The 27,373-nt window shown below is 52.8% G+C and overlaps 2 protein-coding genes across 2 annotated transcripts in view; one reads left to right on the plus strand and one right to left on the minus strand.

Moving 5' to 3' along the window:
• The first annotated feature begins 10,989 nt into the window (after positions 1-10,989).
• si:ch211-214j24.10 (uncharacterized protein LOC558894 homolog) lies at positions 10,990-19,447 on the plus strand. The gene is made up of 4 exons (XM_068028514.1): positions 10,990-11,887; positions 16,542-17,483; positions 18,177-18,209; positions 19,179-19,447. Exons 1-4 carry the CDS (start codon positions 11,872-11,874, stop codon positions 19,235-19,237), a joined length of 1,050 nt encoding a protein of 349 aa, XP_067884615.1. The 5' UTR covers positions 10,990-11,871; the 3' UTR covers positions 19,238-19,447.
• A 2,373-nt stretch (positions 19,448-21,820) lies between these two features.
• The window catches only part of kif22 (kinesin family member 22), a 31,299-nt gene continuing 25,746 nt past the window's right edge, over positions 21,821-27,373 (minus strand). Inside the window, exon 15 of the mRNA XM_068028507.1 lies at positions 21,821-22,808. Within this exon, the coding sequence (XP_067884608.1) occupies positions 22,779-22,808 (30 nt within the window). The 3' untranslated portion in view covers positions 21,821-22,778. The remainder of the gene's footprint in view (positions 22,809-27,373) is intronic.

The raw sequence follows: 27,373 nt of genomic DNA on the forward strand, positions 1-27,373 counted from the left end.
CCCGCCCCTCTCTCCCCTGGAGGCCCTGTCCCCAAGGCTCCGCCCCACCCTCCCCAACGGCCCCGCCTTCTCCGAGGCCCCACCCCTCTCTCACCAGTAGACACCACCCTCTGAGGCCCTGCCCCCTTTCTCCCCTGGAGACCCCCCTCCTCTCGGCCCCACCCCTCTCCCTGGAGACTCCTCCTCCCACAGGCCCCACCTATCTTTCCCCTGGAGACCCCCCTCCTCTCAGCCCCACCCCTCTCCCTGGAGACTCCTCCTTCTGCCAGAGGCCCCCCCTTCTCCCAGAGACCCCTCCCTCTCCGAGGCCCCCGCCCCTCTCCCAGAGGCCCCGCCCCTCTCCCAGAGGCCCCGCCCCCAAGACTCCGCCCCACCCTCCCAACGGCCCCGCCTTCTCCGAGGCCCCACCCCTCTCTCACCAGTAGACCCCACCCTCTGAGGCCCTGCCCCTTTCTCCCTTGGAGACCCCCCCCTCCTATAGGCCCCACCCCTCTCCCCCCGGCAGCCCGTCCCCGAGACTCCGCCCCTCTGACAGGCCCCGCCCCTCTCCCTGGAGACTCCTCCTTCTCCCAGAGGCCCCACCCCTCTCTCCCCTGCAGGCCCCGCCCCTCTCCCCGGCAGCCCCGTCCCCGAGACTCCGCCCCTCTGACAGGCCCCGCCCCCTCGGACTCACCAATGAGGTTGGGCACGAACAGGAAGACGCTCACCATGGCTGCCTGCCCTGGCGCCGGGTCACCGGGAGGTCACCTCTCGGGACTGTTTCCACCGTGAGAAAAGGGGAGGGGGGGAGAAATCGCGTCTGGACTGAACCAACAGGCAGCGGCCGCTCCGCACCGGGTGTGGTCCTGGTCCACAAACACACACAGTGACTGTCTCTCTCTCTCTGACTCCAGCTCTGAGTCGCAGCCGCCGGCGGTTTTTTAAACACCGCCGCTTCTCCCACAACCGCCCCTGACCGGAAGCGGAGTGCGCAGGCGCGCCGGCCGCCACCATCCGCTGATTAACAAATGAATGAATTCACGGCCGGATTGGCGGCACCAAAAGCGGATCCAGTCAGCGGCCCCCCCACCCCTTCCTCCCCATTAACCAGCCGCCTGTCGGTCTCTTCGCTGCTGAAACTCCCAGGATTGAGGATTACTTCATCCTCTCCCCCCCCCCCTCGCTGGCGGTAATGGAATGTTCCTGACGTCAGCAGGACCGGACCATTCCTCTCAATCAGTGCGCGGGGGGGGGAGAAGGAGGAGGAGCAGGCTTTCACTCAATCAAACCCGGGGCAGAAACGGCGCCTTTTTCCACAGGGGTCGGCTCCCTCCGTGGGTTATATCATTAATTTCTATTGCTCGTCCCGCTTGTACATCGCAGGGACGTGGCTGAATTCCCGCTCAGCGGGAATATTCACCCCCTCCCCTCACCGGTGGAGTGGACTCTGCCGTCGTCATGGTGCCTGCGCCTGTGACGTCGTGGGGAGGCGGGCGCTGAGCGCCGGCAACCGTTCCCATTGGCCGGCCTCCACTGTCACTCAGGGCAATTCCCGGGGCTCCCATTGGTCACGTTCCACTGCCCTCACCGCCAACCCGGTTGATTGGCACCTTGGGTGTCCAATCAGAGCCAGAGGAGCAAAGTGCTGAGACCCCTCCCCCCCCCCCCACTTCCCAGCCTGGGGTGGGGGTGGGGGCCGCCAACTCTGATTGGACATATTCCTGGAGGTTTCATCACATGGCCACCGACTGCCCCACCCAGTCGAATAGCCGACCCCCCCCAATAAACCTTTAAAAGCCCATTGACCACCCCCCGAATTCCCCCTCCAATCCCAGAATTCTCCCGTCTCCTCTCCCTGAATTTCCCCCGCTCCCCGAATCCTCCTCTCCCCAAAATCCCCCTTCCTCTCCTCTCTGCAAATTCTCCCCCTCCTCTCCCCAAAACCCCCTCCTCCTCTCCTCTCCCTGATCTCCCAAATTCCTCCCTCCTCTCCCCAAAATTCCCCTCCCCTCCTCTCCCCAAATCCCCCCTTCTCTCCTCTTTCCGAATTCCCCGATCTCTCCTCTCCCCGAATTCCCCCTCCTCTCCCCGAACTCCCCCTCCTCTCCTCTCCCTGAATTCCCCCTCCCTCTTCACAAAAACCCCCCCTCCCCTCGAATTCCCTCTCCTCTCCTCTCCCCGCAAACCCCTCCTCTCTTCTCGCCAAAATCTCCCTCCCCTCCTCTCCACGAATTCCCCCTCCCCTCCTCTCCCCGAATTCCCCCTCCTCTCCTCTCCTGAATTCCCCCTCCTCTTCCCAATAAACCCCCTTCTCGCCTCTCCCCGAATTCCCCCTCCCCTCCTCTCCCCATAAACCCCCTCCCCTCCTATTCCCGAATTCCCCCCTCCCCTCCTCTCCTCGAATTCCCCCTCCTCTCCCCATAAACCCGCTCCCCTCCTATCCCCGAATTCCCCCCTCCCCTCTCCTCCCCATAAACCCCCTCTCCTATTCCCGAATTCCCCCCTCCCCTCCTCGAATTCCCCCTCCTCTCCCCAGAATCCCCCTCCTCTCCTCTCCCCAAAACCCCCTCCCCTCCGCTCATTCCCCCCTCCCCTCCTAGAATTCCCCCTCCTCTCCCCAGAAAAACCCCTCTACTCCTCTCTCCGAATTCCCCCCTCCTCTCATCTCCCCGAATTCCCCCCTCCTCTCCTCTCCTCTCCCCGAATTCCCCCTCCACTCCTCTCCCCGAATTCCCCCCTCCTCTCCTCTCCTGAATTCCCCCCTCCTCTTCCCAATAAACCCCCTTCTCGCCTCTCCCCGAATTCCCCCTCCCCTCCTCTCCCCATAAATCCCCTCCCCTCCTATTCCCGAATTCCCCCCCTCCCCTCCTCTCCTCGAATTCCCCCTCCTCTCCTCTCCCCAAAAACCCCCTCCCCTCCGCTCAATCCCCCCTCTTCTCCCAGAAAACCCCTCTACTCCTCTCCCCGAATTCCCCCCTCCTCTCCTCTCCCCGAATTCCCCCTCCACTCCTCTCCCCGAATTCCCCCTCCACTCCTCTCCCCGAATTCCCCCCTCCATTCCTCTCCCTGAATCCCCCCTCCCCTCCTCGAATTCCCCCTCCTCTCCTCCCCAAATTCCCCTTCCTCTCCCCAAAAACCCCCTCCCCTTCGCTCATTCCCCCCTCCTCTCCCCAAAAAAACCCCTCCTCTCCTCTCCCCGAATTCCCCCCTCCTCTCCTCTCCCCGAATTCCCCCTCCACTCCTCTCCCCGAATTCCCCCCTTCCCTCCTCAAATTCCCCCACCTCTCCTCTCCCTGAATTCCCACTCCCCTCCCCAAAATCCCCCTCCTCTCCTCAAACACCCCTTCCTGTCCCCGAATTCCCCCTTCTCTTCCCAAAACCCCCTTCCCCTCCTCTCCCCGCATTCCCAATCGTCTCCCCCAAAACCCCCGCCCCTCTCCTCTCCCCCAAAACCCCCGATCCTCCTCTCCCCAAAAGCCCCCACCCCTCCTCTCCCCGAATTCCCTCTCCTCTCCCCAAAACCCCCCTCCCATCCTCTCCCAGAATTCCCCCTCCTCTCCCCGAATTCCCCGTTCTTCCCAATACCCCCTTTACCTCCTCTCCCAGAATTCCCCCCTCCTCTGCCTAAAAACCCCCGCCCCTCCTCTCCCCGAATTCCCTCTCCTCTCCCCGAATTCCCCCTCCTCTCCCCAAAACCCCCCTCCCCTCCTCTCCACGAATTCCCCCCTCCCCTCCTCGAATTCCCCCTCCCCTCCTCTCACTGAATTTCCCCCTCCTCCCACCGAATTCCCCTCCCTACCCTGAATTCCCCCTCCTCTCCTCTTCCCTCATCTCCCCCTCCCCATCTCCCTCATCTCCTCTTCCCTCATCTCCCCCTCCCCTCATCTCCCCCTCCCACTCATCTCCCCCTCCCCTCATCTCCCTCCCATCCCCCCATCTCCCCTCCCCTCATCTCCCCTCCCCCATCCCCCATCTCCCCTCCCCATCCCCCTCCTCCTCCCCCTCATTACCTCACCTCCCTCCTCATTTCCCCTCCACGCAAATATTTCCCTTCCAACCCCTTCATTTCCCCTCCTGCTCTTCTCTCCCTCATTTCCGCTCCCCCTTCCCTCCCTCCCTCCCTCATTTCCTCCTCCCCCTTCCCTCCCTCCTTATTCCCCTCTGTCTCCTCCCCCCTCATTTCGAATTCTCCCTCCTCTCCCCAAAAACCCCCCTCCCCTCCTCTCCGCGAATTCCTCCCTCCCCTCCCCTCATTCCTCCCTCATTCCTTTCTCCCTCCCTCCCTCATTCCTTCTCCATCCTCACCTCCACCCTCCCACCTCACTCCTTCCTCCCTCCCTCCCTCATTCCTCCCTCCCTCCCTCATTCCTTCCTCCCTCCCTCCTCATTCCTTCCTTCCTCCCTCATTCCTCCTTCCTCCCTCATTCCTTCCTCCATCCCTCCCTCAATCCTTCCTACATCCCTCCCTCATTCCTTCCTCCATCCCTCCCTCCTTCCTTCCTCCCTCCCTCCCACATTCCTTCCTCCCTCCTCCCTCATTCCTTCTTCCCTCTCTTCCTCCCTCCCTCATTCTCCTCCCTCCCTCATTCCTTCCTCCCTCCCTCATTCCTTCCTCCCTCCCTCACTCAATCCTTCCTCCCTCCATCATTCCTTCCCCCCCTCCCTCCTCATTCCTCCCCCCCCTCATTCTCCCCCCTTCCTCACCCCCTCCCTCATTCCTCCCTCTCCCTCCTCATTCCTCCCCCCTCCCTCATCCCCTCCCTCCTCATTCCTCTCCCCCTCCCTCATTCCTCCACCCTCCCACATTCCTCCTCCCCCTCCCTCCCACATTCCTCCTCCCCCTCCCTCCCACATTCCTCCTCCCCCTCCCTCCCACATTCCTCCTCCCCCACCCCCCCTCATTCCTCCTCCCCCTCCCTCATTCCTCCTCCCCCTCCCTCCCTCCCTCATTCCTTCCTCCCCCTCCCTCATTTCTCCCTCCCTCTCCCTCATTCCTCCTCCCCCTCCCTCCCTCATTCCTTCCTCCCCCTCCCTCCCTCATTCCTTCCTCCCTCATTCCTCCCCCTCACCCCTCCTCATTCCTCTCCCACCACCCCCCCCCCCCCAATTCCTCTCCCACCACCCCCCCCAATTCCTCTCCACCACCCCCCCCAATTCTCTCCCCACCCCCCCTTTCCTCAACCCCCCCCCATTCCTCCCCCCTCCCCCCCCACCCCCCCCCCATTCCTCCCCCCTCCTCATTCCTCCCCCCCCCACGCCTCCTCATTCATCCCCCCCCACCCCTCCTCATTCATCCCCCCCCACCCCTCCTCATTCCTCCCCCCCTCCCCCTTCCTCCCCCCCCTCCCCCTCCTCATTCCTCCCCCCCTCCCCTTCCTCATTCCTCCTCCTCCCTCCCTCCCTCATTCCTTCTCCCTCCCTCCCTCCTTCCTCCCTCCCTCATTCCTCCTTCCCTCCATCATTCCTTCCTCCCTCCATCATTCCTTCCTCCCCCTCATTCCTCCCTCCCTCCCTCCCTCATTCCTTCCCCCCTCCTTCCCTCCCTCATTCCTTCCCCCCTCCCTCCCTCATTCCTTCCCCCCTCCCTCCTTCCCTCATTCCTTCCCCCTCCCTCCCTCATTCCTTCCCCCTCCCTCCCTCATTCCTTCCCCCTCCCTCCCTCATTCCTTCCCCCTCCCTCCCTCATTCCTTCCCCCTCCCTCCCTCATTCCTTCCCCCCTCCCTCCCTCCCTCCCTCTCCCTCCCTCCCTCCCTCATTCCTCCCTCCCTCCCTCATTTTTCCATCCTTCCCTCATTCCTCCCTCCCTCCCTCATTCCTCCCTCCCTCCCTCCCTCATTCCTCCCTCCCTCCCTCATTCCTCCCTCCCTCCCTCATTCTCTCCTCCCCTCCTCATTCTCTCCTCCCCTCCCTCATTTCCTCCCTCCCTCCATCATTTCCGCCCTCCCTCATTTCCTCCCTCCCTCATTTCCTCCCTCATTTCCTCCCTCCTTCCCTCCCTCATTTCCTCCCTCATTTCCTCCCTCCCTCCCTCATTTCCTCCCTCCCTCCCTCCCTCCCTCATTTCCTCCCTCATTTCCTCCCTCCCTCCCTCCCTCATTTCCTCCCTCCCTCCCTCATTTCCTCCCTCTCTCCCTCCCTCATTCCCTCCCTCCCTTATTCCCTCCCTCCCTCATTTTAGAACATTAGAACATTACAGCGCAGTACAGGCCCTTCGGCCCTCGATGTTGCGCCGACCTGTGAAACCATCTGACCTACACTATTCCATTTTCATCCATATGTCTATCCAATGACCACTTAAATGCCCTTAAAGTTGGCGAATCTACTACTGTTGCAGGCAGGGCGTTCCACGCCCCTACTACTCTCTGCGTAAAGAAACTACCTCTGACATCTGTCCTATATCTTTCACCCCTCAACTTAAAGCTATGTCCCCTCGTGTTTGCCATCACCATCCGAGGAAAAAGACTCTCACTATCCACCCTATCTAACCCTCTGATTATCTAGTATGTCTCTATTAAGTCACCTCTCCTCCTCCTTCTCTCTAACGAAAACAACCCCAAGTCCCTCAGCCTTTCCTCGTAAGACCTTCCTTCCATACCAGGCAACATCCTAGTAAATCTCCTCTGCACCCTTTCCAAAGCTTCCACATCCTTCCTATAATGCGGTGACCAGAACTGCACACAATACTCCAGGTGCGGTCTCACCAGAGTTCTGTACAGCTGCAGCATGACCTCGTGGCTCCGAAACTCGATCCCCCTACTAATAAAAGCTAACACACCATATGCCTTCTTAACAGCCCTATTAACCGGGGAAGCAACTTTCAGGGATTTATGCACCTGGACACCAAGATCTCTCTGCTCATCTACACTACCAAGAATCTTCCCATTAGCCCAGTACTCTGCATTGCTGTTACTGCTTCCAAAGTGAATCACCTCACACTTCTCCGCATTAAACTCCATTTGCCATCTCTCAGCCCAGCTCTGCAGCCTATCTATGTCTCTCTGTACCCTACAACACCCTTCGGCACTATCCACAACTCCACCGACCTTAGTGTCATCCGCAAATTTACTAACCCACCCTTCTACACCCTCTTCCAGGTCATTTATAAAAATGACAAACAGCAGTGGCCCCAAAACAGAGCCTAGCGGTACACCACTAGTAACTAAACTCCAGGATGAACATTTGCCATCAACCACCACCCTGTCTTCTTTCAGCTAGCCAATTTCTGATCCAAAGCTCTAAATCACCTTCAACCCCATACTTCCGTATTTTCTGCAATAGCCTACCGTGGGGAACCTTATCAAACGCCTTACTGAAATCCATATACACCACATCCACGGCTTTACCCTCATCCACCTGTTTGGTCACCTTCTCGAAAAACTCAATAAGGTTTGTGAGGCACGACCTACCTTTCACAAAACCGTGCTGACTATCGCAAATGAACTTATTCTTTTCAAGATGATTATAAATCCTGTCTCTTATAACCTTTTCCAACATTTTACCCACAACCGAAGTAAGGCTCACAGGTCTATAATTACCAGGGCTGTCTCTACTCCCCTTCTTGAACAAGGGGACAACATTTGCTATCCTCCAGTCCTCCGGCACTATTCCTGTCGACAATGACGACATAAAGATCAAGGACAACGGCTCTGCAATCTCCTCCCTGGCTTCCCAGAGAATCCTAGGATAAATCCCATCTGGCCCAGGGGACTTATCTATTTTCACTCTTTCCAAAATTGCTAACACCTCCTCCTTGTGAATCTCAATCCCATCTAGCCTAGTAGGCTGTATCTCAGTAATCTCCTCAGCAACATTTTCTTTCTCTACTGTAAATACTGACGAAAAATATTCATTTAACGCTTCCCCTATCACTCTGATTCCGCACACAACTTCCCACTACTATCCTTGATTGGCCCTGTTCCAACTCTTATCATTCTTTTATTCCTGATATACCTATAGAAAGCCTTAGGGTTTTCTTTGATCCTATCCGCCAATGACTTCTCGTGTCCTCTCCTTGCTCTTCTTAGCTCTCCCTTTAGATCCTTCCTGGCTAGCTTATAACTCTCAAGCGCCCTAACTGAGCTTCACGTCTCATCCTAACATAAGCCGCCCTCTTCCTCTTTCCTCCCTCCCTCCCTCATTTCCTCCCTCCCTCCCTCCATTTCCTCCGTCCCACCCTCATTCCCTCCATCCACCCCTCCCTCATTCCTTCCTCCCTCCCTCATCCAATTCCTCCATCCCTCTCTCCCTCCCCCATTCCCTCCATCCCACCCCTCATCCTTCCACCATTCCCACCCTCCCACCTCATTCCTCCCTCCCTCCCTCATTCATCCACCCACCCTCCCACAATCCTTCCTCCCACCACCCTCCCACCATTCCACCCTCCCATCCCTCCCCACCCTCATTCCATCCTCCTCCCTCCCTCCCTCCTTCCCCCTCCCTCCCTCCCATTCCTCCCTCCCTCACTCACTCCTCCCTCCCTCCCTCATTTCCTCCCCTCCCTCACCATCATCCCTCCACATCCTTCCTCCCTCCCTCATTCCTCATTCCTTCCCTCCCCCTCATTCCTCCCTCCTCCCTCATTTCTTCCTCCCTCCCTCCCTCATTTCCTTCCTCCCTCCCTCCCTCCTCATTTCTTCCTCCCTCCCTCCCTCCTCATTTCTTCCTCCCTCCCTCCCTCATTTCTTCCTCCCTCCCTCCCTCATTTCTTCCTCCCTCCCATCCCTCATTTCTTCCTCCCTCCCTCCCTCATTTCTTCCTCCCTCCCTCATTTCTTACTTTCTTCCAACCTCCCTCATTTTTCCTCCCTCCCTCCCTCATTTCTTCCTCCCTCCCTCATTTCTTCCTCCCTCCCTCCCTCATTCCTCCTCCTTCCCTCCCTCCCTCATTTCCTCCTCCTTCCCTCCCTCCCTCATTTCCTCCTCCTTCCCTCCCTCCCTCTCCTCCTTCCCTCCCTCCCTCCTCCTTCCCTCATTTCCTCCTTCCCTCCCTCCCTACCTCATTTCTTCCTCCTTCCCTCCCTCCCTCATTTCCTCCTCCTTCCCTCCCTCATTTCCTCCTCCTTCCCACCCTCATTGCTTTCTCCCTCCCTCCCTCATTTCTTCCTGTCTCCCTCATTTCTTACTTTCTTCCTCCCTCCCTCATTTCTTCCTTCCCTCCCACCCTCCCTCATTTCCTCCCTCATTTCCTCCCTCCCTCCCTCACTCATTTCCTCCCTTCCTCCCTCACTCATTTCCTCCCTTCCTCCCTCACTCATTTCCTCCCTTCCTCATTCCTTCCTCCCTCACTCATTTCCTCATTCCTTCCTCCCTCCCTCATTCCTTCCTCCTCATTCTTCCCTCCCTCCTCCCTCATTTCTTCCTCCATCCCTCCCTCCCTCATTTCTTCCTCCCTCATTTCTTCCTCCCTCCCCCACATATCTTCCTCCCTCCCTCCCTCAATTCCTCATTCCTCCCTCCCTCATTTCTTCCTCCCTCCCTCCCTCATTTCTTCCTCCCTCCCTCCCTCATTTCTTCCTCCCTCCCTCATTTCTTCCTCCCTCCCTCCTTTCTCCCTCCCTCCCTCCTTTCTCCCTCCCTCCCTCATTTCTCCCTCCCTCCCTCATTTCTTCCTCCCTCCCTCATTTCTTACTTTCTTCCTCCCTCCCTCATTTCTCCTCCCTCCCTCATTCTTCCTCCTCCCTCCCTCATTTCTTCCTCCCTCCCTCCCTCATTTCTTCCTCCCTCCCTCATTTCTTCCTCCCTCCCTCATTTCTTCCTCCCTCCCTCATTTCCTCCTCCTTCCCTCCCTCCCTCATTTCCTCCTCCTTCCCTCCCTCATTTCCTCCTCCTTCCCTCCCTCATTTCCTCCTCCTTCCCTCCCTCCCTACCTCATTTCTTCCTCCTTCCCTCCCTCCCTAATTTCTTCCTCCCTCCCTCATTTCCTCCTCCTTCCCTCCCTCATTTCCTCCTCCTTCCCTCCCTCCCTCATTTCTTTCTCCCTCCCTCATTTCTTCCCGTCTCCCTCATTTCTTACTTTCTTCCTCCCTCCCTCATTTCTTCCTCCCTCCCTCCCTCATTTCTTCCTCCCTCCCTCCCTCCCTCATTTCTTCCTCCCTCCCTCCCCTCCCTCATTTCTTCCTCCCTCCCCTCCCTCATTCTTCCTCCCTCCCTCATTTCCCCCTCCTTCCCTCCCTCCCTCATTTCCCCCTCCTTCCCTCCCTCCCTCATTTCCTCCTCCTTCCCTCCCTCATTTCCTCATTCCTCCCCCCCTCATTTCTTCCTCCCTCCCTCCCTCATTTCTTCCTCCCTCCCTCCCTCATTTCTTCCTCCCTCCCTCCTTTCTCCCTCCCTCCCTCATTTCTTCCTTTCTCCCTCCCTCCCTCATTTCTTCCTCCCTCCCTCATTTCTTACTTTCTTCCTCCCTCCCTCCCTCCCTCATTTCTTCCTCCCTCCCTCCCTCATTTCTTCCTCCCTCCCTCCCTCATTTCCTCCTCCTTCCCTCCCTCATTTCCTCCTCCTTCCCTCCCTCATTTCCTCCTCCTTCCCTCCCTCCCTACCTCATTTCTTCCTCCTTCCCTCCCTCCCTCATTCCTCCTCCTTCCCTCCCTCATTTCCTCCTCCTTCCCCTCCCTCCCTCATTTCTTTCTCCCTCCCTCATTTCTTCCCGTCTCCCTCATTTCTTACTTTCTTCCTCCCTCCCTCATTTCTTCCTCCCTCCCTCCCTCCCTCCCTCATTTCTTCCTCCCTCCCTCCCTCCCTCCCTCATTTCTTTCTTCCTCCCTCCCTCCCTCCCTCCCTCATTTCCCCCTCCTTCCCTCCCTCCCTCATTTCCTCCTCCTTCCCTCCCTCCCTCATTTCCTTTCCTTCTTCCCTCCCTCCCTCATTTCCTTTCCTTCTTCCCTCCCTCCCTCATTTCCTCCTCTGTTTTGGGCGGGATTTTCTGAGAGAAGTTACTTTATTTGTCTCATGTCCTGTCCATCAAATCGTCATTTCCGTTTCCGGTTAATCACGCGCTTCCTCCCCGTCAGTTTCCCTTCATTTCCCCTTCCGGTGTGGGGTGAGTGAGTGAGTGAGCGCGAAACCCAGGAAAAGAGAGAAAGAGAGAGACAAACAAACAGAGAACGAGTGAGACAGACAAGAGCTAGACAGACAGGCAGACAGAGAGAGAGAGAGTGAGACAGACAAGAGCTAGACAGGCAGACAGAGAGAGAGAGACAGACACAGAGCCAGCCAGACAGAGAGCAAGACAGACAAGAGCTAGACAGGCAGACAGAGAGAGAGAGACAGACACAGAGCTAGACAGACAGACAAGAGCTAGACAGCCAGACAGACAAGAGCTAGACAGGCAGACAGAGAGAGAGAGAGACAGACACAGAGCTAGACAGACAGACACAGAGCTAGACAGACAGACAAGAGCTAGACAGCCAGACAGAGAGCAAGACAGACAAGATCTAGATAGCCAGACAGAGAGAGAGACAGACAAGAGCTAGACAGCCAGACAGAGACAGAGCAAGACAGACAAGAGCTAGACAGCCAGACACAGAGATAGAAAGACAGAGAGACAGACAAGAGCAAGACAGACAAGAGCTAGACAGACAGAGAGAGAGAGACAGACAAGATCTAGATAGCCAGACAGAGAGAACAAGACTGACAAGCTAGTCAGCCAGACAGAGAGAAAGCGAGTGAGACAGACAAGATCTAGACAGTAAGACAGAGAGAGAGAGAGACAGACAAGATCTAGATAGCCAGACAGAGATAGACAGCCAGACAGAGAGAAAGCGAGTGAGACAGACAAGAGCAAGACAGCCAGAAAGACAGACAAAGAGAGAGACTCCACGACCGGCGCCAGCCTGTGACCTGAGTATTGAGAGAGAGAGCGCGAGACAGACCGGGGACTGAAGCCAAGAGGCAGCGATGCGACCGGAAGCGGGTATGAACGAAAGGAGGAGAGACAGACAGACAGATAGAGGGAGATTGTGTCTGATCTGTATCCTAATTCCACCATCTGCCTGAGCTCCAGATTCATGTCCAGCAAAGGACCTTAACAAGCTGCGGTTTAAAATGATGAATTGAATCAGCCTCTACTGCGTTCCCACACTTCATCACCCTCTGTGTGAAGAAGTGTTCCTGAATGGCCTGGCTCGAATTCATCCAGGGGAGATCGTTTCTCTCTATCCACCCTATCTGTTGTATTCAAAGCCCTCAGTCAAAAGCCCCACTTTAAAGCTTCTATCTTCCAGGGAGCGTAAGGCTAGTTTATTTAATCTCTCCTCACTTCCTAACTGTTGGAGCACTGGTAACGTTCTGGTAAATCTGCGATGCACTCCTTTCTGAAGTGCAGTGTCCAGATCGGTACACACTATTCCAGATGTGGTCTAACCAGGGTTCTGAACATTTTTAAAATTTATTCCTGGGATGTGGGTGTCGCTGGCTCGGCCGGCATTTATTGCCCATCGGGAAGGTGGTGGTGAGCTGCTGCCTTGAACCGCTGCAGTCCGTGTGGGGTAGGTACACCCACAGTGCTGTTAGGGAGGGAGTTTCCAGGATTTTGACCCAGCGACAGTGAAGGAACGGCCGATATAATTCCAAGTCAGGATGGTGTGTGACTTGGAGGGGAACTTGCATGTGGTGATGTTCCCATGTATTTGCTGCCCTTGTCCTTCTAGTTGGTAGAGGTCGCGGGTTTGGGCGGTGCTGTCGAAGGACCCTTGGCGAGTTGCTGCAGTGCATCTTGTAGATGGTACACACTGCTGTCACTCTGCGTCGGTGGTGGAGGGAGTGAATGTTTGTAGATGGGATGCCAATCAAGTGGGCTGCTTTGTCCCGGATGGTGTCGAGCTTCCTGAGTGTTGTTGGAGCTGCACCCATCCAGGCAAGTGGAGAGTATTCCATCACACTCCTGACTTGTGCCTTGTAGATGGTGGACAGGCTTTGGGGAGTCAGGAGGTGAGTTACTCACTGCAGAATTCCCAGCCTCTGACCTGCTCTTGTCGCCACGGTATTTATATGGCTACTCCAGTTCAGTTTCTGTTCAATGGTAACCCCCAGGATGTTGATTGGGGGGGGTTCTGCGATGGTAATGCCATTGAATGTCAAGGGGAGATGGTTAGATTCTCTCTTGTTGGAGATGGTCATTGCCTGGCACTTGTGTGGTGCGAATGTTACTTGCCACTTATCAGCCCAAGCCTGGATATTGTCCAGGTCTTGCTGCATTTCTACACGGACTGCTTCAGTATCTGAGGAGTCACTAATGGTGCTGAACATTGTGCAATCATCAGGGAACATCCCCACTTCTGACCTTCTGATTGAAGGAAGGTCATTGATGAAGCAGCTGAAGATGGTTGGGCCTAGGAGACTACCCTGAGGAACTCCTGCAGTGATGTCCTGGAGCTCAGATGATTGACCTCCAACAACCACAACCATCTTCCTTCGTGCTTGGTCCGACTCCCATCAGTGGAGGGTTTTCCCCCTGATTCCCATTGACTCCAGTATTACTCCAGCTCCTTGATGCCATACTCGGTCAGATGCTGCCTTGATGTCAAGGGCAGTCACTTGCACCCAGCCTCTGGAATTCAGCTCTTTTATCAAGGCTGCTCCAAAAAGCTTTCTGCATTTCCTGTTGATGTCAATTTGACTCGGGCTCCTTGAACAAGAGTCGAGTCACTGGCTGCACTATCCCGGGCCTCCAACCTGCTCTTGGGAGCCGCAGTATTTATCTGGAGGTGGATCTAGGATAAATTTGATAATGATGATATATTTCCTTCAACAGGTGTGTAGACAACCCCCAGCTTAATTCTACCCAGAGTTTCTATAAGCTGCTCACACTGACATATCTTTCCTTCACCTGCTGTGATATTGTCCTTTCGGTACATTGCTAGCCCTCCCGCAGGAATTTAAACTATGGAAGCGGGTGTGAGTGGGGTGATTTACACTCACTGACCAGGAGGCTTGATGTTCTCTCTCTCTCTGTCTGTCGCAGGAGCCCAGGGTGTTGAGGGGGGGGGGGGGGGGGTGAGAGAGAGGGCTGAGCCAGTGTTAGAATGAGTGCATGGGCTAGGGCGCCTGGGGGTTACTTAAGTCTCTGCCACGGTTGCAGTCATCCAAACCCCTGATGTTCTCTCTCTCTATATTGGGGAGTGTGTGCGAGGTATGGGGGGAGGGGGGTGAGGCAGTGTTGGGGGGAGAGGGGGTGTCTGGGGGCTGTTGAAGTTGTGCTGCAGTAACAGTGACTGATAACCCTGATGTTCTCTCTCTCTGTGTCTCTGTGTTGTGGTGTGTGTTAGAGAGAGGGCATGCTGCAGTAACATTTACTGATAACCCTGATGTTCTCTCTCTCTGTGTCTCTGTGTTGTGGAGTGTGTGTGAGAGAGGGCATGCTGCAGTAACAGTGACTGATAACCCTGATGTTCTCTCTCTCTGTGTCTCTGTGTTGTGGTGTGTGTTAGAGAGAGGGCATGCTGCAGTAACAGTGACTGATAACCCTGATGTTCTCTCTCTCTCTGTCTCTGTGTTGTGGAGTGTGTGTGAGAGAGGGGGTGAGGCAGTGTTAGAGAGAGGGCATGCTGCAGTAACAGTGACTGATAACCCTGATGTTCTCTCTCTCTGTGTCTCTGTGTTGTGGAGTGTGTGTGAGAGAGGGGGTGAGGCAGTGTTAGAGAGAGGGCATGCTGCAGTAACAGTGACTGATAACCCTGATGTTCTCTCTCTCTGTGTCTCTGTGTTGTGGAGTGTGTGTGAGAGAGGGGGTGAGGCAGTGTTAGAGAGAGGGCATGCTGCAGTAACAGTGACTGATAACCCTGATGTTCTCTCTCTCTGTGTCTCTGTGTTGTGGAGTGTGTTAGAGAGAGGGCATGCTACAGTAACAGTTACTGATACCCCTGATGTTCTCTCTCTGTCTCTGTGTTGTGGAGTGTGTGAGAGAGAGGGGATGAGGCAGTAACAGTGACTGATAACCCTGATGTTCTCTCTCTCTCTGTGTTGTGGAGTGTGTGTGAGAGAGGGGATGAGGCAGTGTTAGAGAGAGGGCATGCTACAGTAACAGTTACTGATAACCCTGATGTTCTCTCTCTCTGTGTTGTGGAGTGTGTGAGAGAGGGGATGAGGCAGTGTTAGAGAGAGGGCATGCTACAGTAACAGTTACTGATAACCCTGATGTTCTCTCTCTCTGTGTTGTGGAGTGTGTGAGAGAGAGGATGAGGCAGTGTTAGAGAGAGGGCATGCTGCAGTAACATTTACTGATAACCCTGATGTTCTCTCTCTGTGTCTGTGTTGTGGAGTGTGTTAGAGAGAGGGCATGCTACAGTAACAGTTACTGATACCCCTGATGTTCTCTCTCTGTGTCTCTGTGTTGTGGAGTGTGTGTGAGAGAGGGCATGCTGCAGTAACAGTGACTGATACCCCTGATGTTCTCTCTCTCTGTGTCTCTGTGTTGTGGAGTGTGTGTGAGAGAGGGCATGCTGCAGTAACAGTGACTGATAACCCTGATGTTCTCTCTCTCTGTGTTGTGGAGTGTGTGTGAGAGAGGGGATGAGGCAGTGTTAGAGAGAGGGCATGCTGCAGTAACAGTGACTGATAACCCTGATGTTCTCTCTCTCTGTGTCTCTGTGTTGTGGAGTGTGTGTGAGAGAGGGCATGCTGCAGTAACAGTGACTGATAACCCTGATGTTCTCTCTCTCTGTGTTGTGGAGTGTGTGTGAGAGAGGGGATGAGGCAGTGTTAGAGAGAGGGCATGCTACAGTAACAGTTACTGATAACCCTGATGTTCTCTCTCTCTGTGTTGTGGAGTGTGTGAGAGAGGGGATGAGGCAGTGTTAGAGAGAGGGCATGCTGCAGTAACATTTACTGATAACCCTGATGTTCTCTCTCTCTGTGTCTCTGTGTTGTGGAGTGTGTGTGAGAGAGGGCATGCTGCAGTAACAGTGACTGATACCCCTGATGTTCTCTCTCTCTGTGTCTCTGTGTTGTGGAGTGTGTGTGAGAGAGGGCATGCTGCAGTAACAGTGACTGATAACCCTGATGTTCTCTCTCTCTGTGTTGTGGAGTGTGTGTGAGAGAGGGGATGAGGCAGTGTTAGAGAGAGGGCATGCTACAGTAACAGTTACTGATAACCCTGATGTTCTCTCTCTCTGTGTTGTGGAGTGTGTGTGAGAGAGGGGGTGAGGCAGTGTTAGAGAGAGGGCATGCTGCAGTAACATTTACTGATAACCCTGATGTTCTCTCTCTGTGTCTGTGTTGTGGAGTGTGTTAGAGAGAGGGCATGCTGCAGTAACAGTGACTGATACCCCTGATGTTCTCTCTCTCTGTGTCTCTGTGTTGTGGAGTGTGTTAGAGAGAGGGCATGCTGCAGTAACAGTGACTGATAACCCTGATGTTCTCTCTCTCTGTGTTGTGGAGTGTGTGTGAGAGAGGGGATGAGGCAGTGTTAGAGAGAGGGCATGCTGCAGTAACATTTACTGATAACCCTGATGTTCTCTCTCTCTGTGTTGTGGAGTGTGTGTGAGAGAGGGGATGAGGCAGTGTTAGAGAGAGGGCATGCTGCAGTAACATTTACTGATAACCCTGATGTTCTCTCTCTGTCTCTGCAGGTACCCGGGAGTGTAATGGTTACAGCGCTGATGAGGAGATGGACGGCTCGATGAGTCGGGAGGCTGAGGAGCCGAGGGTCCCAACCTCGGCGAATGGCGTTGGTGCCAAGTACCGTCGGGCGCTGGATGGTGGTGGAGGAGGGAGCAGTTACTATCGCCCTGCGGGCAGGGCCCCTGGGGGTGAGGGTGGCTACCACCGGCCCATGGGGAGGGTCCCAGGGGGTGAGGGTGGCTACTACCGGCCCATGGGGAGGCTGCCGGGGGGAGACGGCAGAATGAGGAGCACCAACCATCTTCACCGAGGCGAGAGGAGGAGCTTCGGGCGACGGTTCGAGAGGAAGCCTGCCGATGGAGCGGTGAATGGCTTCACCCGTAGGTGGAAGCCCAGACCCATGGGAAGGGAGTGTCCTGGCGGGCGGGCAGCCAGGCCCCGGGATTGTGAGGGGGGTGACTCTCCGGATGAGGGAGAGGGGAGTGGCGGTCATGGTGAGGAGGAGCAGCAGCAGCGCTGGACCCTGTTCAAGACGCCCGCCACCTTCCCAGTGGGCAGCAGCAGTGCCAGAACGTTGCCACGGATCAGCTACGCCAGCAAAGTGAAGGAGAACCTGAGCCGGAGCCTGGAGACGGCGGGAAGCGGCGGAGGGGGAGCTAGCGATGATAGCAGCGGCAGCGACTCCGGCCCCAGGCTCGGTCACGGCCTAGGGGCGATCTTTCACAACCAGTGGGGTCTCTCATTCATCACTGAGCCTGGCCCAGGTGGCGAGAGCTCACAAGCCCAACATCACACAGGACTGAACTCTCAGCCACCGGGTCCTGCCCACATGGAGGGCCCTAGTCCCAGTCCCAGCTGCTCCCCTCTAAACAGACTCAGCCCCGACTGCGAGCAGTGGAGAGGGCCTGATGCACTCGATCTCCAGGCTGTCGTTCTCTACTTCTCCACAGGTACGTGAGAGGGGAGGGGAGGGTTTTAAAATAGCCCGGTCTACCCAGAGCCTCCCCTCAGACAGAGCAGGAAAGTCCCAGGCTCCAACCCTGGCCTGTGTTCTGTAAAGTGATCTCATCTCGGGTGGAGTGGGATAGTCAGCAGGCTCCAATTGATCTGTTTGAGAAGAGACTTGGGGAGGGGGTCTCCCGGTCTGGGGAGAGACTGAGGGGGGATGGGGAGAGACTGAGGGAGGGGAGGGGGTCTTCCAGTCTGGGGAGAGACTGAGGGAGGGGAGGGCTTCCCCCCCCAGTCTGGAGAGAGGGAGGGAGGGGATGGGGTCCCCCTGGTCTGGGAACAGACTAGGGGAGGGGGTTCCCCCGGTCTGGACAGAGACTGAGGGGAGAGTGTCCCCGGTCTGGGGAGAGACTGAGGGAGGGGGTTCCCCCGGTCTGGACAGAGACTGAGGGAGGGGAGGGGAGGGGGTTTCCCGGTCTGGGGAGAGACTAGGGGAGGAGAGGGGGTCCCCCGGTCTGGACAGAGACTGAGGGAGGGGAGGAGAGGGGTCCCCCCGGTCTGGGGAGACACTGAGGGAGGGGGTCTCCCATCCTGGAAGACCAGGCGAGTCCCAGTGAAAGATTGAGTGTGTAGGAAGGGACAATGTGAGCCTGAATTTGGCAGTTTGTTAATCTTTGTCCCATTTGTTTTTTCAGAGTGGGACCGGATTTGGGAGAGACACAAACGAGGTGAGGATTACATAAGAAATAGGGACGGGGGAGGCCATTCAGCCCCTAGGGCCTGCTCTCCCATTCAATACGATCAAAGATGATTTACTATCTCGACTCTGCCTTCCCACACTCTCCCCATATCCTTTCATTCCCTCAGCGCCCAAAAATCTACCCATCGACTGATCATCCACAGCTCTCTCGACTAGAGAATTCCAAAGATTCTCCCCATCTGTGTGAAACGGCATTGTATTCCATCTGCCATGTTCCTGCCCACCTTAACTTTGTATCGTCAGCAAACTTGCATACGTTACACTCGGTCCCCTCATCCAAGTTATTAATATAGATTGTAAATAGCCGACTCCCAAGCACTGATCCCTGTCGTACCCTGCTAGTTACTGCCTGCCAACCGGAAAAGGTCCTGTTTATCCCCACTCTTTTCTGTCCATTAACAAATCCTCAATTTATACTATTACCCACAACCCCGAGTCCTAATTGTGTGGAATAACCTCATGTAGCCCCTTATTGAAAATTCAAATACGATTAAGCAAAGTGCCATGTTATCCAGTGTCTAATAATAGATTCCAGGCTAACTGGCTTTTAACTTGTGTTTTCGTCGGTTAGGGGGCAAGTGCATAGCTCCAGGGAGGCGTTAAAGAGCTCAATATAATTTTGTATTTAAGGGCTGGGTTTTTGCCCAGTGTGGGTGGGTGGGCGCTGCCTCTGGACAGAGAGTTAGTCTAGGAGGGAAGAGCGGGAACTGATGTTTGGACTGAACCACGAATTGACAATAAAACAGTTCGTTGTGGATCAGAGACTGTCATCGGTTTCCTCAGTTTGGTGAATGGACATCTGCCTGTTTAACACCCAGGCCTGTGCTGCATGAACTGATCTCAGAACAGGGAGAGTCAGTGTTGGGGGTGAAAAGAGAGATGTTGTAACGTGTGCGGGGCGAGGCTGCTGTTTAACATTTGCTCTCTGCCCGTTTAGAGCCTTCTGCAGTCGTCCTGTATGAGGAATCGCTGGACAGCGCTAGTCTGATAGACTGACCCCAGTCCCTCGGCGTTGGAACGTTATAACAAGGCTTCACTAACAGTGAGGAGGAGGATGGTTCCAGGTCCACAGTCCTGCTCTGTGCTCCAGTGCTGCACCAAGTATCAAAGCAGGAAAAGGAGGGGCTCAAACCCTGAAGACTCAGGACATCCAATTAAGTTTTGAAATGTTACAGACAAGTGATTAAAGGCCTGTTTTTTTTCAAACCTATTGAGTTTACCTGCTGCTCAATGACCAGTCATTGGCTGGTGCCAGGGAGGAGATTACACAGTTTTAACCTCTTTACAAATGATTCCAGAGTTAAAGGTTAATAATCTCAGCCACATAGCAGGTGCCCAGGGAGATTCTATGCCCACCCCCACTATAACTCACACTGGGGAGTAATTGATGTCCGAGGACTAGCTAAGCCACCCAGTTAGACAGCAGGATCCAGGAAAGGCTACATCCCAGCTGTAGTGCTGTAGACTGGTGTTGCAGAACTAGCCATGCCCCTAGCCAAGCTGTTTCAATAAAGTTAAAACGCTGGCATCGACCCGAGCATGTGGAAAACTGCCCAGGTATGTCCTGTCCATTAAAAGCCTATCTGGTCAGTTACTGCCCCAAGAGTCTACTCTGAATCACCAGTTAAGTGACAGAAGGTATGGTTCACTGTGCTATTGAGCAACACTTGCTCAGGAATAACCTGCTGACTGACACTGATTCTGCCAGAAAGGAGCTGAATTCCAGGTGAGGTGAGAGTAACTGTCCTCGACATCAAGGAGCCCTAGCAAAACTGGAGTCAATGGGAATCAGGGGGAAAACTCTCCACTGGTTGGAGTCATACCGAGCACAAAGGAAGATGGTTGTTGGAGGCCAATCATCTGAGCTCCAGGACATCACTGCAGGAGTTCCTCAGGGTAGTCTCCTAGGCCCAACCATCTTCAGCTGCTTCATCAATGACCTTCCTTCAATCAGAAGGTCAGAAGTGGGGATGTTCACTGATGATGACACAATGTTCAAACTATTTGTAACTCCTGAGATACTGAAGCAGTCCATGCCCACATGCAGCAAGACCTGGACAACATTGAGGCTTGGGCTGATAAGCGGCAAGTAACATTCGCATAAGTGCCAGGCAATGACCATCTCCAACAAGAGAGAATCTAACTATCTCCCCTTGACATTCATCAGCATTACCATCGCAGAACCCCCCCCAATCAACATCCTGGGGGTTACCATTGAACAGAAACTGAATTGGACCAACCATATAAATACCGTGGCTACAAGAGCAGGTCAGAGGCTGGGAATTCTGCAGTGAGTAACTCACCTCCTGACTCCCCACAGCCTGTCCACCATCTACAAGGCACAAGTCAGGAGTGTGATGGAATACTCTCCACTTGCCTGGATGGGTGCAGCTCCAACAACACTGAAGAAGCTCGACACCATCCAGGACAAAGCAGCCCGCTTGATGGGCACCCCATCCACAAACATTCACTCCCTCCACCACCGACGCACAGTGGCAGCAGTGTGTACCATCTACAAGATGCACTGCAGCAACACTCCAAGGCTCCTTCGACAGCGCCGCCCAAACCCGCGACCTCCACCAACTAGAAGGACAAGGGCAGCAGATGCATGGGGACACCACCACCTGCAAGTTCCCCTCCAAGCCACACACCATTCTGACTTGGAACTATCGGCCGTTCCTTCACTGTCGCTGGGTCAAAATCCTGGAACTCCCTCCCTAAAAGCAGTGCAGATGTACTGCAGCAGTTTAAAAAGGCAGCTCACCATCCCCGCCATTTTGAGGGCAATACATACTGGGCTTGCCAACAATGCCCACATCCTGTGAACAAATTAGAGAGAGACACTAGAGAACATCAGAATTAGGAGCAGGAGTAGGCAATTTGACTCCTCAAGCCTGCTCTGCCATTCAATAAGGTCATGGCTGATCTGATTGTGGCCTTAACTCCACTTTCCTGTCCCCCCCCCAACATAACCCTCAATGACTCTGTAGATCAAAAATCTATCTAACTCAGCCTTGAATATATTCAATGACCCAGCCTCCACTGCTCTCTGGGGAAGAGAATTCCAAAGATTAACGACCCTCAAAGGAATTCCTCCTCATCTCCATCTTAAATGGGAGACCCCTTATTTTCAAACTGCCCCCATTTCTAGATTTCCCTCATGAGGGGAAATGCCCTCTCAGAATCTTATGTTCCATTAAGACCTCCCATTCTTCTAAACTCCAATGAGTCCAACCCTTCATCCCAGGAATCAGCCTAGTGAACCTTTTCTGAACTGCTTCCAATGAAAATATATCCCTCCTTAAATAAGCAAACCAAAACTGTATGCAGTGCTCGAGCTACAGTCTCACCAATGCCTTTTACGACAGTAGCAACTTAAACACAAAACCAGGGCTCCTTGGCCGAGGACAGACAGCTCAGTACTCACAAACCTCTCTCTACCTTGGCACGTTCCTGTAGGTTATACATCGTAGAGATGGTCTAATCTGTCCCGGACCTGGATTTCCCTCTAGAACCACTGCAGCAAGGAGTGGGAGGGCTGTGGACAGAAATTTCACTGGGCATTTATTGTACAACAACTTTCTGTGCAAATTTAAAAACAGCTTTTATTGAAGTACATCACATTGAACAGGCAGTATCTAAAATTCAGAGGCAGTCACATATGACAATGTGGCCTGAGACAGGAACCCAGGCTGTTTTGTTTCTGCTCACACTGCCTTTGACACAGAAGGTCATGTTTTAATGAATAAAAAGATTTTACTGAAACATTGATTGCAAAGGGCCAATCGGAAGGTTTAAGTCATGAGACAAAAGGCGAGTCACATCCAGCCGTGGTCTTTGGCAGCGGCCCTCTTCTGATTAATGGCCTCACGCCCCAGACCAGACTGTGGATCGAGCAGGAGCCTCCTGAACAATCCAGGGATTGATGGAGAAGTCTAGGCTGGCTGTGCCTCTCACACAGTCTTTGGGACATGGACCAGGCTGAGGATTGAGCAGGAGCCTCCTGAATAATCCAGGGATTGATGGAGAAGTCTAGGCTGGCTGTGCCTCTCACACAGTCTTTGGGACATGGACCAGGCTGAGGATTGAGCAGGAGCCTCCTGAACAATCCAGGGATTGATGGAGAATTCTAGGCTGGCTGTGCCTCTCACACAGTCTTTGGGACATGGACCAGGCTGAGGATTGAGCAGGAGCCTCCTGAACAATCCAGGGATTGATGGAGAAGTCTAGGCTGGCTGTGCCTCTCACACAGTCTTTGGTAGTCAGGTTGATCAATCGCTGTTAGCCCCCCCACAAGCCCGTGTTCAGCAGCCAGGACCTCTCAGTCCAGGCTCAAATTGAGAATCTTCTTGGAGTGGGGGAACAAGCAGCAGACAGAAACGGTTTCACACCTCAGACAGAGTACAGAGAAAAGATTCTAGATTCACATCAGTCTCTGGCAGGTAAGGTGAAGGAAAGGGACCTCCAGCACACTCGCTGCCAGCTTGGAGACCAGTTCAATGGAAAGACACTTGGACCCTTCATCCACATCAGGATCTCACTTCACCATACAGCTCAGGACGTTGGCCTAGGGAGATAGCAAACACAAGTATTGTTACTCAGTAACTATAATACAGGGTAAGGGTTGCTCACTGTGTACCTATTGTCATTATACTTTTTTTTTCAGGAAGTATGCAGTGTGTCTCGGAGTAGGCAGGCAGTTCAGGAATCTCCTGTAGCTATTCCCCTGTAAAACAGATATGCTGCTTTGGATACTGTTGGGTGGAATGGCCTCTCAGGGGAAAGCAGCAACAGCCCAATTCGTTGCACCCCAGTTTTGCTCTGCTGCACAGGGGAGGATTAAAAAGTGTGGGAATGCAATAGTTACAGGGGATTCAATTGTAAGGAGAATAGATAGGCATTTCTGTGGCCGCAAAAGAGATTCCAGGATGGTATGTTGCCTCCCTGGTGCTAGGGTCAAAGATGTCTCAGAGCGGTTACAGGACATTCTGAAGGGGGAGGGTGAACAGCCTGTGGTCGTGGTAACATTGGTACAAACGACATTAGGTAAAAAGAAAGAATGAGGTCCTAAAAGCAGAATATACGGAGCTAGGAAGTAAGTTGAAAAGCAGGACCTCAAAGGTAGTGATCTCAGGATTACTACCAGTGCCACATGCTAGTCAGAGTAGAAATAGCAGGATATATCAGATGAATACGTGGCTGAAGAGATGGTGTGAGGGGAGGGTTTTAGATTTTGGGGCATTGGGACCGGTTCTGGGGGAGGTGGGACCAGTACAAACTGGACGGATTACACCTGAGCAGGTCCGGGACTGATGTCCTGGGGGAGTATTCACTAGAGTGGTTGGGGAGAGTTTAAACTAAAACGGCAGGGGGATGGGAACCTTTGCAAGGAGTCAGTGGTGGGGGGGGGGATCAAAAGACAAGAACAAAAGACAGTAAGGGGAATAAGAACAGTGACAGGCAGAGAAATCAAGGGCCAGAATCAAACAGGGCCACAGTGAAAAATAGTGGGAAGGAGACAAGTAATGTTAAAAAGACAAGCCTTAAGGCTTTGTCCCTTAACGCGCGGAGCATTCGCAAAAAAGTGGATGAATTAATCGCGCAAATAGTTGTAAACAGGTATGATATAGTCGGGATTATGGAGACATGGCTGCAAGGTGACCAGGGATGGGAAATGAACATCCAGGGATGTTCAGTATTTAGGAAGGACAGACAAAAAGTAAAAGGCAGTGGAGTTGCATTGCTGGTTAGAGGAAATTAATGCAATAGTGAGGAAAGAAAGTAGCTCCGACGATGTGGAATCTGAATGGACGGAGCCCCTTAGAAACACTAAGGGGCAAAAAACGTTAGTGGGGGTATTATATAGACCCCCAAACTGTAGTGGTGATGTTGGGAATGGCATTAAACAGGAAATTAGAGACGCATGCGATAAAGGAACATCTGTAATTAAGGGTGACTTTAATCTGCATATAGATTGGGAAAATCAAATTAGTCACAATACCGTAGAGGAGGAATTTCTGGAGTGTATAGGGGATGGTTTTCTGGACCAATACGTTGAGGAACCAACTAGAGAACAGGCCATCCTAGACTGGGTATTGTGTAATGAGAGGGGAAGAATTGACAATCTAGTGGTGTGAGACCCCTTGGGGATGAGCGACCACAACATGATAGAATTCTTCATCAAGATGGAGAGTGACGTAGTTGATTCTGAGACTAGAGTCCTGAATCTTAGTAAAGGAAACTACGAAGGTATGAGGTGCGAGTTGGCTATGATGGATTGGGAAATGTTACTTAAAGGGATGACAGTGGATAGGCAATGGCAAACATTTAAAGAGCGCATGGATGAACTGCAACAATTGTTTATCCCTGTCTGGCACAAAAGTAAAAGGGGGAAGGTAGCCAAACCATGGCTTACAAGGGAAATTAGAGATCGCATTAGATCCAAGGAACAGGCATATAAATCTTCCAGAAAAAACAACAGACCCGAGGATTGGGAGCAGTTTAGAATTCAGCAAAGGAGGACCAAGGGATTGATTAAGAAGGGGAAAATAGAGTACAACAGCAAGCTTGCGGGGAACATAAAAACTGACTGTAAAAGTTTCTATAGGTAGGTGAAGAGAAAAAGATTGAAGGGAAATGTAGGTCCCTTACAGTCAGAAACAGGGGAATTTATTATGGGGAACAAAGAAGTGGCTGACCAACTAAATGCATACTTTGGTTCTGTCTTCACAAAGGAGGACACAAATATCATACCAGAAATGCTGAGGAACACAGGGTTTAGTGAGAGAGAGGAACTGAAGGAAATCAGGATTAGTAGAGAAATGGTGTTGGGGAAATTGATGGGACCGAAGGCCGATAAATCCCCAGGGCCTGATAATCTACATCCCAGAGTACTTAAGGAAGTGGCCCTAGAAATAGTGGATGCATTGGTGGTCGTCTTCCAAGATTCTATAGACTCTGGAATAGTTCCTTCAGATTGGAGGGTAGCTAATGTAACCCCACTATTTAAAAAGAGAGGTAGAGAGAAAGCAGGGAATTATGGACCAGTCAGCCTGACGTCGGTAGTGGGGAAAATACTAGAGTTCATTATCAAAGATTTTATAGCAGAGCACTTGGAGAACAGTGGGAGAATCGGGTAGAGTCAGCATGGATTTATGAAAGGGAAATCAAGCTTGACAAATCTACTAGAATTCTTCGAGGATGTAACTAGTAGAGTTGATGAGGGAGAGCCAGTGGATGTGGTTTATTTGGACTTTCAGAAGGCTTTCAAGAAAGTCCCACATAAGAGATTAGCATCTAAAATTAAAGCACATGGGATTGGGGGTAGTGTATTGCAATGGATAGAAAATTGGTTGGCAGACAGGAAACAAAGAGTAGGGATACTTGGGTCTTTTCCCGAATGGCAGGCAATGACTAGTGGGGTACCGCAGGGATCGTTGCTAGGACCACGGCTATTCACAATATACATTAATGATTTAGATGAGGGAACTAAATGTAATATCTCCAAATTTGCAGATGACACAAAACTGGGTGGGAGGGTGAATTGTGAGGAGGATGCAGAGAGGCTTCATGGTGATTTGCACAAGTTGAGTGAGTGGGCAAATGCATGGCAGATGCAGTATAATGTGGATAATTGTGAGGTTATCCACTTTGGTAGCAAAAACAGGAAGGCAGATTATCCGAATGGCTATAAACAGAGGGCAATATGCAGTGAGACCTGGGTGTTCTCGTACACCAGTCGCTGAAGGTAAGCATGCAGGTGCAACAGACGGTAAAAAAGGCAAATGTTGGTCTTCATAGCGAGAGGATTTGAGTACAGGAGCAGGGATGTCTTGCTGCAATTATACAGGGCCTTGGTGAGGCCACACCTGGAATATTGTGTGCAGTTTTGGTCTCCTTATCTGAGGAAGGATGTTCTTGCTATAGAGGGAGTGCAGCGAAGGTTTACCAGACTGATTCCTGGGATGGCGGGACTGACGTATGAGGAGAGATTGAGTTGGTTAGGATTATATTCACTGGAGTTCAGAAGAGTGAGGGGGGACCTCATGGAAACCTATAAAATTCTAGCAGGACTTGACAGGGCAGATGCAGGAAGGATGTTCCCGATGGTGGGGGAGTCCAGAACCAGGGGTCATAGTCTAAGGATACGGGGTAAACCTTTCAGGACTGAGATGAGGAGAAATTTCTTCACCTAGAGAGTGGTGAGCCTGTGGAATTCGCTACCACAGAAAGCGGTTGAAGCCAAAACATTGTATGTTTTCAAGTAGGAGTTAGATATAGCTCTTGGGTCCAAAGGGATCAAAGGGTATGGGGTGAAAGCAGGAACAGGTTACTGAGTTGAATGATCAGCCATGACCATAATGAACGGTGGAGCAGGCTCGAAGGGCTGAATGGCCTACTCCTGCTCCTATTTTCTATTATCTTTAAGTCAGCAATGGATCAGTACTGCTTTAAGAACAAGCAAGCCTCAGGAGTTAGAGAAGGTGCATTCTGGTTGCCGTTGGATACAAACATACAGAGTGGGAATCAACCAGCTTAAAATGTGTATCCTGGTTGCCTTGGATACAGCCACATAGAGACTGACGTTAAATATCCAATGTTGGGATTAATATTTGAAATTAGCTGAAAAACTGGCTTTTGATAAACACAGACTGTCTGCCAGCATATACTGAAGGAAATAGGAGAGCTCTCCCTGTCTGTTTAAATCCTATTTATTATACTCAGAATTCTGAAAAGTCAAGCCACATTTATTTCTTAAAAGAAAATAACCAATGACTTTAACTACTGGACTGTAATTGCCGTCTTCATCGCCGGAGAAGGGGAGCATCACTTCAACTGCTCTACTACATTACTGGCTGTCCTACTGTTGAAGAACCTTTTTCTCCCCCCATCGGACAGCTGCGAGGACTTCAAACAACCTTGGACAGTTCCACATTGGAAGATTCCACTTCGGTGGGAGCGTAAATCTGCAAGGACTTGGTTACTTTTTTAAAAATGTTGTCTATATCTTAGTATTGTTTAAGAATTTAGTTTTCTCTAATAAACAGTTAATTTATTGATCTAAAGATATCCGGTTTGGTTCACCTCAGTCGGGGATTAATAGGTGGTTCAACTCGGCTGTGGTTTTCTTTA

This window comes from Heterodontus francisci, unplaced genomic scaffold, assembly GCF_036365525.1.
Source record: "Heterodontus francisci isolate sHetFra1 unplaced genomic scaffold, sHetFra1.hap1 HAP1_SCAFFOLD_1030, whole genome shotgun sequence".
Lineage (NCBI taxonomy): Eukaryota > Metazoa > Chordata > Chondrichthyes > Heterodontiformes > Heterodontidae > Heterodontus > Heterodontus francisci.